General features: G+C 46.4%; 3 protein-coding genes across 3 annotated transcripts; 2 read left to right on the top strand and 1 right to left on the bottom strand.

Annotated features, from left to right (window-relative positions):
* Positions 1-98: 98 nt before the first annotated feature.
* Positions 99-473, top strand: LOC310966639 (histone H2B; the record flags this gene model as incomplete). Its single annotated transcript, XM_083940438.1, has 1 exon — positions 99-473. One exon carries the CDS (start codon positions 99-101, stop codon positions 471-473), a length of 375 nt encoding a protein of 124 aa, XP_083796564.1.
* A 1,374-nt stretch (positions 474-1,847) lies between these two features.
* LOC310966638 (histone H2A-like) lies at positions 1,848-2,231 on the bottom strand (the record flags this gene model as incomplete). The annotated part of the gene is made up of 1 exon (XM_083940437.1): positions 1,848-2,231. One exon carries the CDS (start codon positions 2,229-2,231, stop codon positions 1,848-1,850), a length of 384 nt encoding a protein of 127 aa, XP_083796563.1.
* Positions 2,232-3,782: 1,551 nt separating this feature from the next.
* On the top strand, positions 3,783-13,270 carry rab3b (RAB3B, member RAS oncogene family; the record flags this gene model as incomplete). The annotated part of the gene is made up of 5 exons (XM_083940434.1): positions 3,783-3,890; positions 5,825-6,049; positions 9,793-9,911; positions 9,990-10,114; positions 13,086-13,270. Exons 2-5 carry the CDS (start codon positions 5,825-5,827, stop codon positions 13,268-13,270), a joined length of 654 nt encoding a protein of 217 aa, XP_083796560.1. The 5' UTR covers positions 3,783-3,890.
* Positions 13,271-14,475: the final 1,205 nt, after the last annotated feature.

Raw genomic sequence — 14,475 nt, 5'->3', positions numbered from 1 at the left:
CTCAGCCAATCCGGTGGAGCGCGACAGCACAGTGACATTTGCATACAGGAGCGTATAAAGAAGCGTCTGGAGCAGCGGAGAGTCACAACCGAGCAATCATGCCTGAGCCAGCGAAGTCTGCGCCTAAGAAAGGCTCCAAGAAAGCCGTGACAAAGACCGCCGGGAAGGGCGGCAAGAAGAGGAGGAAGAGCAGGAAGGAGAGCTACGCCATCTACGTGTACAAGGTGCTGAAGCAGGTGCACCCCGACACCGGCATCTCCTCCAAGGCCATGGGCATCATGAACTCCTTCGTGAGCGACATCTTCGAGCGCATCGCCGGTGAGGCCTCCCGCCTGGCTCACTACAACAAGAGGTCCACCATCACCTCCAGGGAGATCCAGACCGCCGTCCGCCTGCTGCTGCCCGGAGAACTGGCCAAGCACGCCGTGTCTGAGGGCACCAAGGCCGTCACCAAGTACACCAGCTCCAAGTAAACCGGGTCCCACCCCCATCACCACCACAACGGCTCTTTTAAGAGCCACACACCCTCCCTGAGAGCAGCTGGTTCACTGTCACCTCATCATCACTGTTCATGTTTCATCTGTGGAGAGAACGACTTTAATGTGACTGTCACAGGTCAGGGATTAAATAGACACTTAACACATATGATGGTTAAAGCGTTCCACACAAGTAACTGGTGTCAAATCACTTATAGCTCATATCTAAAGTAAAAATGTGAATCTAAATTGACAAAATCAAAAGTGTGAGGAGGAAGAGGAGCTCCAACCAGTCTGGCCGTAGTACCAGACTAACTTAAGCTCACGTTTGAGCTTCTAGCAGAGACCATATCATATTCATTTTGGGATTAAAGACATTTTGCTTCTTCACACTGTTAGAATATTTATGTTCATTTTATTTATTGCTTGAATGTTTTTTGTTCTGTTTTGTTACTGTGTTTCCAGACTATTGTTCTTTTTAACATGTTTTAATTCTAATAAATGAAACAAGTGGAAGCATGAGGAGCTGAGTCGGTTACGTTTTACCCAGTTAGTATAAATTCATTATACATTACTTAAATTGTCTATTTTGGTCTGTTTTTTTGCCTATTTACTTTTTTTATTGACATTAGAGTTAATGTTTGACACTTATTCTCCACTTATGTTTCATTTATTAGAATTAAAACATGATAAAAACAGTAGTGTGGAATTGAAGAGTGACATCAACCTGCAACGAACTGTGACAGCAAATAAACACTGTTTTATTGACATTTAAGTTAATGTTTGACACTTATGTTATATTTATTAGAATTACCACGTTATTAAAAGAATAGTGTAAAATTTAACACAGTAACGCCAACCTGCAACAATCTGTTAAACACGAACTGTGACGACAATAAAATAGAAGATTGCAAAAATAGACAACTTAAATATATAGATTGAATATTTACTGATAATGGGGAAAACAAAATGTAATTAATATGAAGATCAATATTAATTATAGGGTTGATGTTACCGTGTTATATTAATGTTTTAATTCTACTACAATAATATTCTAATATAACATGTTATACTTCCCCATTGTTTAATGGTTGTTTCCCCATATATTTAATTTATAAATGACTTAAATTGTGTCTGTTTCGCTCCATTTGTTTCCCTTTGATCTTCTGTTCTATTGACGTCACAGTTCGTGTTTGACACATTGTTGCAGTTTCATGTTACTGTGTTAAACTCCACACTATTGTTCTTTTATCATGTTTTAACCCTAATAAATGAAACACAAGTGGAAACATGAGGAGCCGAGCCTTTAGTTGGAGGTGTGTGGCTCTTAAAAGAGCCGTTGTTGGTGCAGTTGAAGCCGGTTCCGGGTGTTTACTTCTTCGCCGCCTTCTCGGTCTTCTTGGGCAGCAGCACCGCCTGGATGTTGGGCAGCACGCCGCCCTGAGCGATGGTCACTCCGCCCAGCAGCTTGTTGAGCTCCTCGTCGTTGCGGACCGCCAGCTGCAGGTGCCGGGGGATGATCCTGGTCTTCTTGTTGTCTCTGGCGGCGTTTCCAGCCAGCTCCAGGATCTCAGCGGTCAGGTACTCCAGCACCGCCGCCAGGTACACGGGGGCACCGGCACCGACGCGCTGGGCGTAGTTGCCCTTCCTCAGGAGCCTGTGGACGCGGCCCACCGGGAACTGGAGCCCGGCCCTGGAGGACCTGGTCTTGGCCTTCGCTCTGGTCTTTCCTGATCCTTTCCCGCGGCCGGACATTTTGATTTGTTAGTTCTTCGGTGTAAACGACAGAATTTGTCCGTTCACGGTGAGACTCGTGTTTATATAGAGACCCGCGGAACCAGCTGCTCGCTCATTGGCTACTGAGGACGTTAGTGTGATCGTCCAATCAGGGAAGAGCATCGACTCCCGCGCTTCCGTGTTGCGTTGAAGGGGATTTGTTTTTGTTTTTAAAGCGCGGGAAAGTCTTAAAACACGGAAACCAGGTTTTTAACAGTTTTATTTAAAATCAGGAGGATTTTTTACAACATTTTATTCTTAAATTTACTAAAAGATCCGAGTCTGACACCCCCCCCCCCCTCTGTAATACCGACTCAATCATAAACAAGCTGTTCTCGGCACAAATACTTTTGTATATTATGAGATAAAAAAAATAATTATTTTAGTTTATAAAGTCATTATTTGACTCACATCACCAAAGGCATCGTTTTAAGAAATATTAAAAATGTGACTCATAATAAAGATGTAGTTTAATTTAAGTTAAATGCCTGTGAGTGCTGCAACCCCCTGGGTCCAGGTCCAGGGGCCCAGAGGGTCAGGGGTCCTGACTCTCAACATGTTGATGAAAAGAAATTACTACAAATTTTATGACTATTTTTACTCATTATGCATCTTTTTGTGGTGGTTTTGCATCTATTTTTAGTCATTTTGCATCTTTTTGTGGTGGTTTTGCATCTATTTTTAGTCATTTTGCATCTTTTTGTGCTGGTTTTGCATCTATTTTTAGTCATTTTGCATCTTTTTGTGCTGGTTTTGCATCTATTTTTAGTCATTTTGCATCTTTTTGTGCTGGTTTTGCATCTATTTTTAGTCATTTAGCATCTTTTTGTGCTGGTTTTGCATCTATTTTTACTCATTTTGCATCTTTTTGTGGCGGTTTTGCATCTATTTTTAGTCATTTTGCATCTTTTTGTGGTGGTTTTGCATCTATTTTTAGCCATTTTGCATCTTTTTGTGGTGGTTTTGCTTCTATTTTTAGACATTTTGCATCTTTTTGTGGTGATTTTGCATCTTTATAGTCATTTCTTTTCATCAACATGTTGAGAGTCAGGACCCCTGACCCTCTGGACCCCTGGCCCCTGGACCTGGACCTGGCCCTGGACCTGGACCTGGCCCTGGACCTGGACCTGGCCCTGGCCCTGGCCCCGGACCTGGACCTGGCCCTGGACCTGGACCTGGCCCTGGCCCCGGTGGGTTGCATCACTCACAGGCAGCTTCTGTTGTTGACGCTGGAGCAAACACGCCTCACTGCTTCACTTATGACTCATAGCAGGCGCTCCTTCCGCGTGCGCGTGTGCGTGTGCACAGAGCTGCCGTGTGATTGGGCGCAGGATCCGCGTGCACGCAGAAAAAAAACCCTCCATTCACAGAGACGCCGGTGCAGGTTATTTTTAGGGCGGAGGAGGAGACGCAGCAGCAGCCGCTTCGCTCCACCTTGAATTAACGCAGGATGTGCGCGTGAAGAAGCGTTTTACCGCAAAACATCCGCTCGGTGCACGCGCGCGCGGGGCCGACGATTCATTTATTGGTGATTTATTATTATTATAATAATTATTATTATTATTAGTGATATTATTTGAGGGGAGCGAGCTTCCTCCATCAGGTGCAGAGAGAGAGCATCAGATCCGCCCAGCAGAGGTAAGACACACACACACACACACACACACACACACACACACACACACACACACACACACACACACACACACACACACACACAGGCCTGAGCTCCATTATATCCATGTAATCTCTTCTGTGTCTGCCTTAAATCATGTTTTGCTTCATCATGTGTGACCGTGAGTTTCCTGATATCCCATAATATAACACGCACAAAGACACCCGCGGGGTTGCCATGGTGATACATGTTGATTATAACGGGTCGGTTTGATGACAGCTTGATTTTTTTGCACCGCGTCTTGATTATGGATTGTGTGTGTGTGTGTGTGTGTGTGTGTGTGTGTGTGTGTGTGTGTGTGTGTGTGTGTGTGTGTGTGTGTGTGTGTGTGTGTGTGTGTGTGTGTGTGTGTGTGTGTGTGTGTGTGTGTGTGTGTGTGCGCAGCACAGATTACGCAGGAGGTCGTCTCCCAATTGCAAAGCTATTCATTTATCAGAGGCATACACTGACTTTTTGAAGGGCAGGGGCGAAAATAGCACACGTTTATGCTCCTAGAGGACACTTTAGCACACGTTTATGCTCCTAGAGGACACTTTAACACACGTTTATGCTCCTAGAGGACACTTTAGCACACGTTTATGCTCCTAGAGGACACTTTAACACACGTTTATGCTCCTAGAGGACACTTTAGCACACGTTTATGCTCCTAGAGGACACTTTAACACACGTTTATGCTCCTAGAGGACACTTTAACACACGTTTATGCTCCTAGAGGACACTTTAGCACACGTTTATGCTCCTAGAGGACACTTTAACACACGTTTATGCTCCTAGAGGACACTTTAACACACGTTTATGCTCCTAGAGGACACTTTAGCACACGTTTAGGCTCCTAGAGGACACTTTAACACACGTTTATGCTCCTAGAGGACACTTTAGCACACGTTTATGCTCCTAGAGGACACTTTAACACACGTTTATGCTCCTAGAGGACACTTTAACACACGTTTATGCTCCTAGAGGACACTTTAGCACACGTTTATGCTCCTAGAGGACACTTTAACACACGTTTATGCTCCTAGAGGACACTTTAGCACACGTTTGTGCTCCTAGAGGACACTTTAGCACACGTTTATGCTCCTAGAGGACACTTTAACACACGTTTAGGCTCCTAGAGGACACTTTAGCAGACGTTTATGCTCCTAGAGGACACTTTAACACACGTTTATGCTCCTAGAGGACACTTTAACACACGTTTATGCTCCTAGAGGACACTTTAACAGACGTTTATGCTCCTAGAGGACACTTTAACAGACGTTTATGCTCCTAGAGGACACTTTAGCACACGTTTATGCTCCTAGAGGACACTTTAGCACAGGTTTATGCTCCTAGAGGACACTTTAACACACATTTATGCTCCTAGAGGACACTTTAGCACACGTTTATGCTCCTAGAGGACACTTTAGCACACGTTTATGCTCCTAGAGGACACTTTAACACACGTTTATGCTCCTAGAGGACACTTTAACACACGTTTATGCTCCTAGAGGACACTTTAGCACATGTTTATGCTCCTAGAGGACACTTGTCCACGCTTCTTTGAACCTTGCGTTTCGTCAGCTCGACCTTCCGTCTGCACGGTCGACCACAGAGAGCAGCGTCTTATTTGACTTGAGAGATGAAGTCAAACAGGACACGTGTGTTTGCTCTGGGACTTCATGTTTGTCTGCAGCTCGTCGGGTGAAAACTCCTCAAAGGAACAAAGAGGAGCCGCTGTCTGTGTCGCTTCCAGCTCATCAGACAGATCTGCGTCAAACCACCACCTTTATCTGGTCTGAACCGTCTCCTTTAGTGAGATGGGTCTTGACCTTCGACTGAACCAGGTGTGTTTCACGCAGAGTCGCAGGAGAACTGTGATCGTCTTCTGTTTCTTTCTCTCCTCACACCAAACCTGCAGATGGCGAAGGCAGACCAGCGCTTCGGTCAGCGGGACAGCTCCGACCAGAACTTCGACTACATGTTCAAGCTGCTGATCATCGGCAACAGCAGCGTCGGGAAAACCTCCTTCCTGTTCCGCTACGCCGACGACTCCTTCAGCAACTCGTTCGTCAGCACGGTGGGCATCGACTTCAAGGTGAAGACGGTTTATCGCAACGACAAGAGGATCAAGCTGCAGATCTGGGTGAGGACGGGTTTATGATGCTCTCAGTTGTTCAACGCTGGCGACTTAAATCACTTAAATCATTTAAGAGATAAATTACGTCATAAAGCAGAAAGTTAAGCTGGTTATGACCGAGGCCGGGGTCTCTGTGTTCACACATGTGGATGATGGGGAATGTGACAGCGATGTAAGCACTTCACACACCTCAACCTGCTGTAACATGCGTCCGTAACGTACAGTATCATGGTGTAACACACTGTAACACACAGTATCATGGTGTAACACACTGTAACACACAGTATCATGGTGTAACACACTGTAACACACAGTATCATGGTGTAACACACTGTAACACACAGTATCATGGTGTAACACACTGTAACACACAGTATCATGGTGTAACACACTGTAACACACAGTATCATGGTGTAACATACTGTAACGTACAGTATCATGGTGTAACACACTTTAACGTATAGTATCATGGTGTAACACACTGTAACACACAGTATCATGGTGTAACACACTGTAACACACAGTATCATGGTGTAACACACAGTATCATGGTGTAACACACAGTATCATGGTGTAACACACAGTATCATGGTGTAACACACAGTATCATGGTGTAACAAACAGTATCATGGTGTAACACACTGTAACGCACAGACTGGTGCAGTGTAACATGGCGTTCTGTTCTCAGTCGAGCTGCTGGGAGGAGAATGAAAGGACACACACAGTCTTCTGGTTCACAGCTTGTATCATCGGTGGTGATGTTGTTGCCATGGCAGCAGCTCTTCACGCTCACTCACTCTCTCGCCCGCACACACACACACACACACACACAGTGATGTCTTCGTTGGCAATTAAAGAGCCCTCTCGGGCGCGGAGGTTGGGACCCGGCAGGGCGCAGAGGCGTCTGCAGGGGGGAGGACGGTGTCATCAGCGGAGATAATCACGGCCCATTGATTCAATCTGAAAACACGGTGATGAGCAGAAATAGACACACACACATAAACAATACAAAGAAACAGACAATTCAGCGCGCTGTGACCACATCTGCACTGCTACGTTCTCTCTCTACGTTCACTCCTGGCGTCCGCACCGCTCCGCCGCTGCTGAGCCCGTTTCAGTGTCTTAGCGTCTCGTTTGTAACCGTAGACGTTTGTAAAGGAGGACAGTGAGGCATCAGTGAGGCCGGCTGACAGACCCGACTGTGTGGCTGCTCCGTCCCCTTTGTCACAGCGTCCTCCAAACATGGAGAATGTTCCGTACACCTCTGACACGTCCACTCCCAATCTGGGTTTACCTCCACAGTTACAACCTTACACTCATGTGTTACTGTCAGGAACAGTTCCCATGGAAATGACTAGAAATGGATGAAGATTTACTAAAAAATAGACGCAAAATTACTGAAATGGATAAAAAACTACAAAGAAATCGATACAAAACAACTAGAAGGTGATGAAAAGTGGATGCAAAATTATTACAAATGGACGCAAATGACAAGAAATAGATGAAAAATGACTAAAAAAATGTGCAACCGTACCACGTCTAGGAGCGGCACGCTTGCCGTCCACGGCCCGTTTGGGAGAGGTGGGCTTTAGTAAAGCACGTTTGCACGTGTACGAGCACGAGCGTGCGCACGTGTACGAGCACGAGGCCTACGGCGGCTCTGAGGTCATTTCCTGTGCGCCTGTTGGGACGTAGAAAAAAGAAGGAGGGACCATGCGCGGACATTTCAAACAATGGCGGTGAAAGGTTCACGTTGGTGTGATGCGGAGGTGGAGTGTTTACTGCAGATTTGGTCGATGAAAAGATTCAAAAACAGTCGACAAGACGCACAAAAACTCCGAGGTCTACGGAAAGATCTGGAAACAAAGCCACGCATCGCCATGACGTCATCAATGCGTGTGACGTGTTACGGCGTGATGACGTATAGGCAGCAAGAAGCATTCTCCGAGGCCCAGGTAGTGTGAGTACAAACGGGCCTGGAGGGGGGGACAAGGACCCTAAAGCACGGGGCACGGGACGGAGGCACAGTGGGAGGCGCCCAGACTCATCCACATGAGTGAGGGAGGAGTCAGATAGACGGTGACGTACGCACCATAAAGGAAACAGCTGCAGGTCGACTCGTGCACAAACTGCTGACGGGGTGAAAAGCGTCGATCGTGGAGCTTCGACTCAGCGCGGCGTGTAACTGTGACGTGTTGGATGATGGTGTTTCCACATCCGTCAGATTCTATATTCAGACGTGTTTCAGCCGTTTCTGTGTCCTGGTTCTTCTTCTTTAGAGACATTGACGTTTTATAACAGCTCCTGATCCACGTGACGGAGACTTCAGACCGTCTCCATGGAAACAAGCAATTGCACAATTAGCCAAAATCAAACAGTCTGGTTCTGAACATCACAGCTGATGTCCCGGCTCAGGGTTTTAACGCAGCGGCAGGTTGTTCTCAAACGTGAATCCTGGAGATTTGGGCTTTGATTTCATTTGTTTACACGTTCCAAACTCGTCCGTGTGAAGTTTGTTTGCTCTGAAACACATTTACATGTTGGAGAAATGATTTCTGTCAACATGCGAACACACTGTGGCTCGTGTGATGCTGGATCACGGAGCTGGAGCTTAAGTTTTTACAAGCTGCCAAGACTGAAAACTGCAGCTTTATGAGACAAAAGTGGAAACAGATACTAAGATATGAAACATGTCCTCTCCCCGCAGCACCCGACGGAGGTCTGACAGCATTTTAACGCTGCTGGAAAGGAGCGCGGATAAGAACAGAGCTGCACCCGCGACGGGGTTCAATTCAATTCATTCAGTTTGAGTCAGAACAGAATTCATCTCAAGACACTGTGAGCAGAAACGGTTGCTACGGAAACCTTCCTTTGAATGGACCCGGTTCTATGGTGGGCGCCGTTTCTAACGGATACGTTCCTGAGGGACTTATAATTAAAACATTAGCTTAAAGAAAAGAGAAATGTTGACCCACGTGTTGTTCAAGAACGTTGTTGTTCAAGAACGTTGTTGTTCAAGAACGTTGTTGTTGTTCTTCTTCTTCAAGAACGTTGTTCAAGAACGTTGTTGTTCAAGAACGTTGTTGTTGTTCAAGAACGTTGTTGTTGTTCAAGAACGTTGTTGTTGTTCAAGAACGTTGTTCAAGAACGTTGTTGTTCAAGAACGTTGTTCAAGAACGTTGTTGTTCAAGAACGTTGTTGTTCAAGAACGTTGTTCAAGAACGTTGTTGTTCAAGAACGTTGTTCAAGAACGTTGTTGTTCAAGAACGTTGTTGTTCAAGAACGTTGTTCAAGAACGTTGTTCAAGAACGTTGTTGTTCAAGAACGTTGTTTTTCAAGAACATTGTTGTTCAAGAACGTTGTTGTTCAAGAACATTGTTGTTCAAGAACGTTGTTGTTCAAGAACGTTGTTGTTGTTCAAGAACGTTGTTGTTCAAGAACGTTGTTGTTCAAGAACGTTGTTGTTCAAGAACGTTGTTGTTGTTCAAGAACGTTGTTCAAGAACGTTGTTGTTCAAGAACGTTGTTGTTCAAGAACGTTGTTGTTAAAGAACGTTGTTGTTGATCTCTCACTGATTGACATGAAAGCTCAGTAACAGAGCTAAACAGTAACAGAGGGAGGCGGGACTTCCTGAAGCCCGATCACCACATGTCCAGAAAGAAAACGCCATTTGTGTTTTGTTTCCACCCTGAGTGAAGCTGCTGTTTGATTGGCTGCTTTTGTTTGTTTGTTTGTTTGTTTGTTTCCAGGACACAGCGGGACAGGAGCGTTACCGCACCATCACCACCGCCTACTACCGCGGAGCCATGGGCTTCATCCTCATGTATGACATCACCAACGAGGAGTCCTTCAACGCCGTCCAGGACTGGTACGAGAAGCTCGAGCGCACGCCGCTTCTGTTTCCTGTTTGAGCCTCGAAGGTAAAAGCTTTCAAATGTGCTTTCAGGGCGACTCAGATTAAGACGTACTCGTGGGACAACGCCCAGGTCATCATGGTCGGCAACAAGTGCGACATGGACGAGGAGAGAATCGTACCTCCGGAGAAAGGAAAACACCTCGCCGACCAGTTAGGTGAGACGTAACCTCCGCTAAAGACTTCAAAATAACACGACTCTAACAGCTTCATCGTGTCCGACCAATCAGGCGCTTCGGGAGTTTCTCTTCCCACATGTTTAGGACGCAACAGCAAATTCAGGGTGGCGCCTGCGTAGAGCGCGCAGATGGCAGGACACGGCGTGGATTACACCGCGGTCACGAACCCGATTCATAATTTGGTCACGAACAACAGAGTCTCTTTGCGTTCCTAGGATCGGTCGGAGGATTTGGTTCTTATCGGCAGAAGTTTGAGGATTTCTTCTTCACTGTTGGAGGTTTTGCATCGTTTTTTACTTTTAGACTTTTTGCGTCTTCACGTCGGCGCTTTGTGTTTGTTTTTCATCTCCGTGATTTTTTATTTTGTGGTGGTTTCGGGTTTTTTGTTGTCAAATATTTGTTGTTATCTTGTGTCTTCTATCAGCCATTTTGTGTTGTTTGTAGTTGTTGTTGTATGTTTGAAGTCATTCTTTGAGTTGTTCTGTGTCTGTTTTTGGTCGTTTCGCATCTATTTCTAATCATGTCGCACGTCCTTGTGGTCATTTAACGGTGGTTTTGATCCCTTTGTAGTTGTTTTACGTATGTGATTGTTATTTGTGGTGTTTTTGTATCTATGTTTAGTCATTTTGTGTTTCTTTGTGGTCATTTTAGGTCATTTAGGGCGCCCTCACACTGTCCTTCTGTACCTCGCCCCGTGCTTTAGGGACCTGGCGATGCGTGGCTTTGTTTCCAGATCTTTCCGTAGACCTCGGAGTTTTTGTGCGTCTTGTCGACTGTTTTTGAATCTTTTCATCGACCAAATCTGCAGTAAACACTCCACCTCCGCATCACACCAACGTGAACCTTTCACCGCCATTGTTTGAAATGTCCGCGCATGGTCCCTCCTTCTTTTTTCTACGTCCCAACAGGCGCACAGGAAATGACCTCAGAACCGCCGTAGGCCTCGTGCTCGTGCTCGTACACGTGCGCACGCTCGTGCTCGTACACGTGCAAACGCGCTTTACTAAAGCCCACCTCTCCCAAACGGGCCGTGGACGGCCAGCTGGCCACAGTTATGCGCAGAGCGGTTGCACTCGCACTGGTCAAACGCACTAGGCTTTACCCGATAAACCTGTTTTGGCGCGGTGCAGAAGGACAGTGTGAGTGCGCCCTTATAGTTCTTTTGTGTCTCCTCTCTGGTCGTTTTGCACCTTCTTACGGGCGTTTTGTTTTGCATCTCTGATTGTTTTGTGGTAGTTTTGCACGTATTCGTGTATATTTTTGTTAGTTTTGTGTCTATTTTCAGTCGTATAGAATCTCATGTGGTTGTTTGGCATCTCTGTGGTCATTTTGTGTAATTTGAAGTTGGTGTGAGGTCATTAAGCGTGAGGCGTGGCCCTGGGCCCGCTCAGTAATCCATCCATGGCAGCACCCACCTTTGTCTCCCAGCTCCACGGCACAGCTGGGTTTTATTAAACTGCAGTGTAAGAAAGAGCAGATGGACCCTGGGGCTTGTGTACTGAGGAAAACCTAAATAATATAAGTGTATTTTCTGTTGCCAAAGACCCGTTTGAATTAAGAAAGTACAATACTGGTTTAAGCTCCAGTGCTGGAAGCTGTTTCCTCAGCGATCCAAGTTCTGAGTGAATGTAAACGCTGCAGGCGGAAACACTGAGACATGAGTTTCCCACGGTTCAGGGAGATTTGTGAGCGCGCTCAAACAAAGTCATGCTAACTAATACAGTGTTTGTTGAGGAGCAACAGGTGGAGATTGAAACATGTGACGACAAAAGCCAAAACAAAGCGAGCGAAGGACTTTCACAGGACACAGCGTCCAAACATCAGAGATTCAAAGAGGTGTTTGTGAAGTGGGCAGAGGAGTCTGAAGACGGCAAACACACTTTGAGACGCTCAAACAGAAGAAACCACACCCAAGGAAGGGTGTCGTTCACAGCCCAGAGATAGCTCTGCAAATATTTGGGAATATATCTGGTTAATATACGGGTGTGCTGCGTTCAGGTGTTCCCCAGAAGGTCCCATCCCCAGAGTCGGGAAGTCGCTCTTCATGAGCTTAAAGTTTTATTTATGGGCGGCGACGACAAATGTCATCCTAGTTTAGTTGGGTCATAAGTCCCGCCCCCTCCATGTTATCAGGTAAACTTTACCCAAAGATTGTTTCTGTCGATTTAACGTAACTGCTTTGAAAAGATTCAAAAACAGTCGACAAGACGCACAAAAACTCCGAGGTCTACGGAAAGATCTGGAAACAAAGCCACGCATCGCCATGACGTCATCAATGCGTGTGACGTGTTACGGCGTGATGACGTATAGGCAGCAAGAAGCATTCTCCGAGGCCCAGGTAGTGTGAGTACAAACGGGCCTGGAGGGGGGGACAAGGACCCTAAAGCACGGGGCACGGGACGCACGCACAGTGGGAGGGCGCTCTAATTGTGAAAGACTGAAGTTTGGACGACCAGCAGCCCCAGTGTTTACGGAGAGGAGATCTAAAGGGTTAGCACACGGCTAACTCAGCGTGTTAGCGTGTTAGCTTGTTAGCGTCCTTTTGAGCGCTCTGGTTCACACAAAGATAAATCAGGACGTTCAAACCAGATTTGGTTCCAAAGAGAAGAAGTTAGACTTTAGTTCAAAAACATTAAATGAACTCTGAACGTTACAGCATCATTTAGATTTGGAGTGAAACAGGAAGTTTGATCGAACTTAGCCAAAAACTTTCCGACTGGAGACAAAGATCTGTTTTTATCACGCTGATGTTTTTTCTTTTTTCTGATACGTTTTTTTAAATTATCTGTTGCTTTAAGAACAGCTGATGGACGTCGGCCGATCACTGCTGCTTTGAAGCTAAAATGACGGCGGTGCGATCGTTCTGAGGAAACCCTTAAATAACAAGTGTCTGTTTCCAAAGGACAAAGAGACGTTTGACTCTAGAATGAACTTCTTCTTCCTCCCGCAGGCTTCGAGTACTACGAGGCGAGCGCCAAGGAGAACATCAACGTGCGGCAGGTCTTCGAGCGCCTGGTGGACATCATCTGCGTGAAGATGTCGGAGCGCGTGGACGTGGAGGTGCCGGTGGCTCCCGGCACCAAGACCGCCAGACTGACCGACAAGCCCGCCCAGCTACCTCAGAAGTGCTGCTGATCGTCGTCCGTCCCTCCGTCGTCGCCCTCCCGACCCCTTAAAGCTCTCGAGAAAAATAAAAAAACAGATCAACTATCGTGACTTTCCTCCACACACTCTCTCCGCTTCAGTCCATGTTCGTGAGCAGTCGATAATCACTACGGCGATTTAAATAACCCCTTTCATCCGCCCCCCCTCCCGTCCCCAAAGTATCCAAAGTCGGTCCTTGCCCAGGCGGAGGAGGAATGGCGGCAGTGGACTCTGACGAAGGTTAGTTTGGCGTCTTTGGATCCAGGAGGTCATGGGATGGAGTTCATCCCTTCATCCGTTCACTCTCGTGTCTTCATCGTGCAGACAAACAGAACAGGTTTGGGAGCAAAACTGTGTCATTGAAAGTAAAAACGTTTTAACGCCGATCGAGAGTTTTTGTTTTGCAAATCCAAAAGGTTTTGATTCATGAGCAGAACTTTGGATCTGCAAGAAAGTTTTTGAATCACTTTAAAGTTTAAATCCAGCGTAAAATCATCCTCCAGGGTCTTTTTCTGCTTTAGTCATCAAATAATCATGGAGACAGTTTTTTCCTGTAACAACTATTAAGGTAAAAAATCCAGGAGAGACGCTAACAGCCGGACGTGGCTAACATTGGTTAGCTCGGGGCAGCACGGTGAAGGCATTCAACGGTCTTTTTTAACCACTAATGCTGCTGAAAATAACAGCAAACCTCTGCAGCAGCATGAGAAGAGTCCCTACACACACAACAAAGCAGCAACAGCGTAGTTAGTGAAGCCAGAGTTTATTAAAGAGTGTTTTAAAGACTTACCTACTGGCCCCTGTACCAGCTCCTCTCATAGTAAAGTCCATTACAGTGGAAGGAGCCCATTGCTGCTTTGTTTTTAATCACAGTGGAACTTTTTGCTCTCAAACTTGTTCGCTTTAATCCCATAATAAAGAAACAAGAGTAACCCCACGCCCAGTCCCGTGGCATCGCTATACTTGTGAGACGTGCACCCGGCCGGCGCACCGTGCCCCGCGTCCTGCACGCCAAATGACCTTCTGTTGAGAGTGCACTGCTGAGCGGAGCGGGAAGCAGGGTCCACAGATAAGCTCAGCACTGCCTCGCCTCTCAGCGCGTAGCACAACGAGACCCTCGCCAACGCAGCTGCTCACGTTCACACGTTTACAGGTCACCCGCTGAAACACCCGGCTGCTTCTGCTCAGAATAGCTC

Source organism: Echiichthys vipera, assembly GCF_963691815.1.
Source record: "Echiichthys vipera genome assembly, chromosome: 3".
Classification (NCBI taxonomy): domain Eukaryota; kingdom Metazoa; phylum Chordata; class Actinopteri; order Perciformes; family Trachinidae; genus Echiichthys; species Echiichthys vipera.
This window is presented reverse-complemented; position numbering and strand designations above follow the sequence as displayed.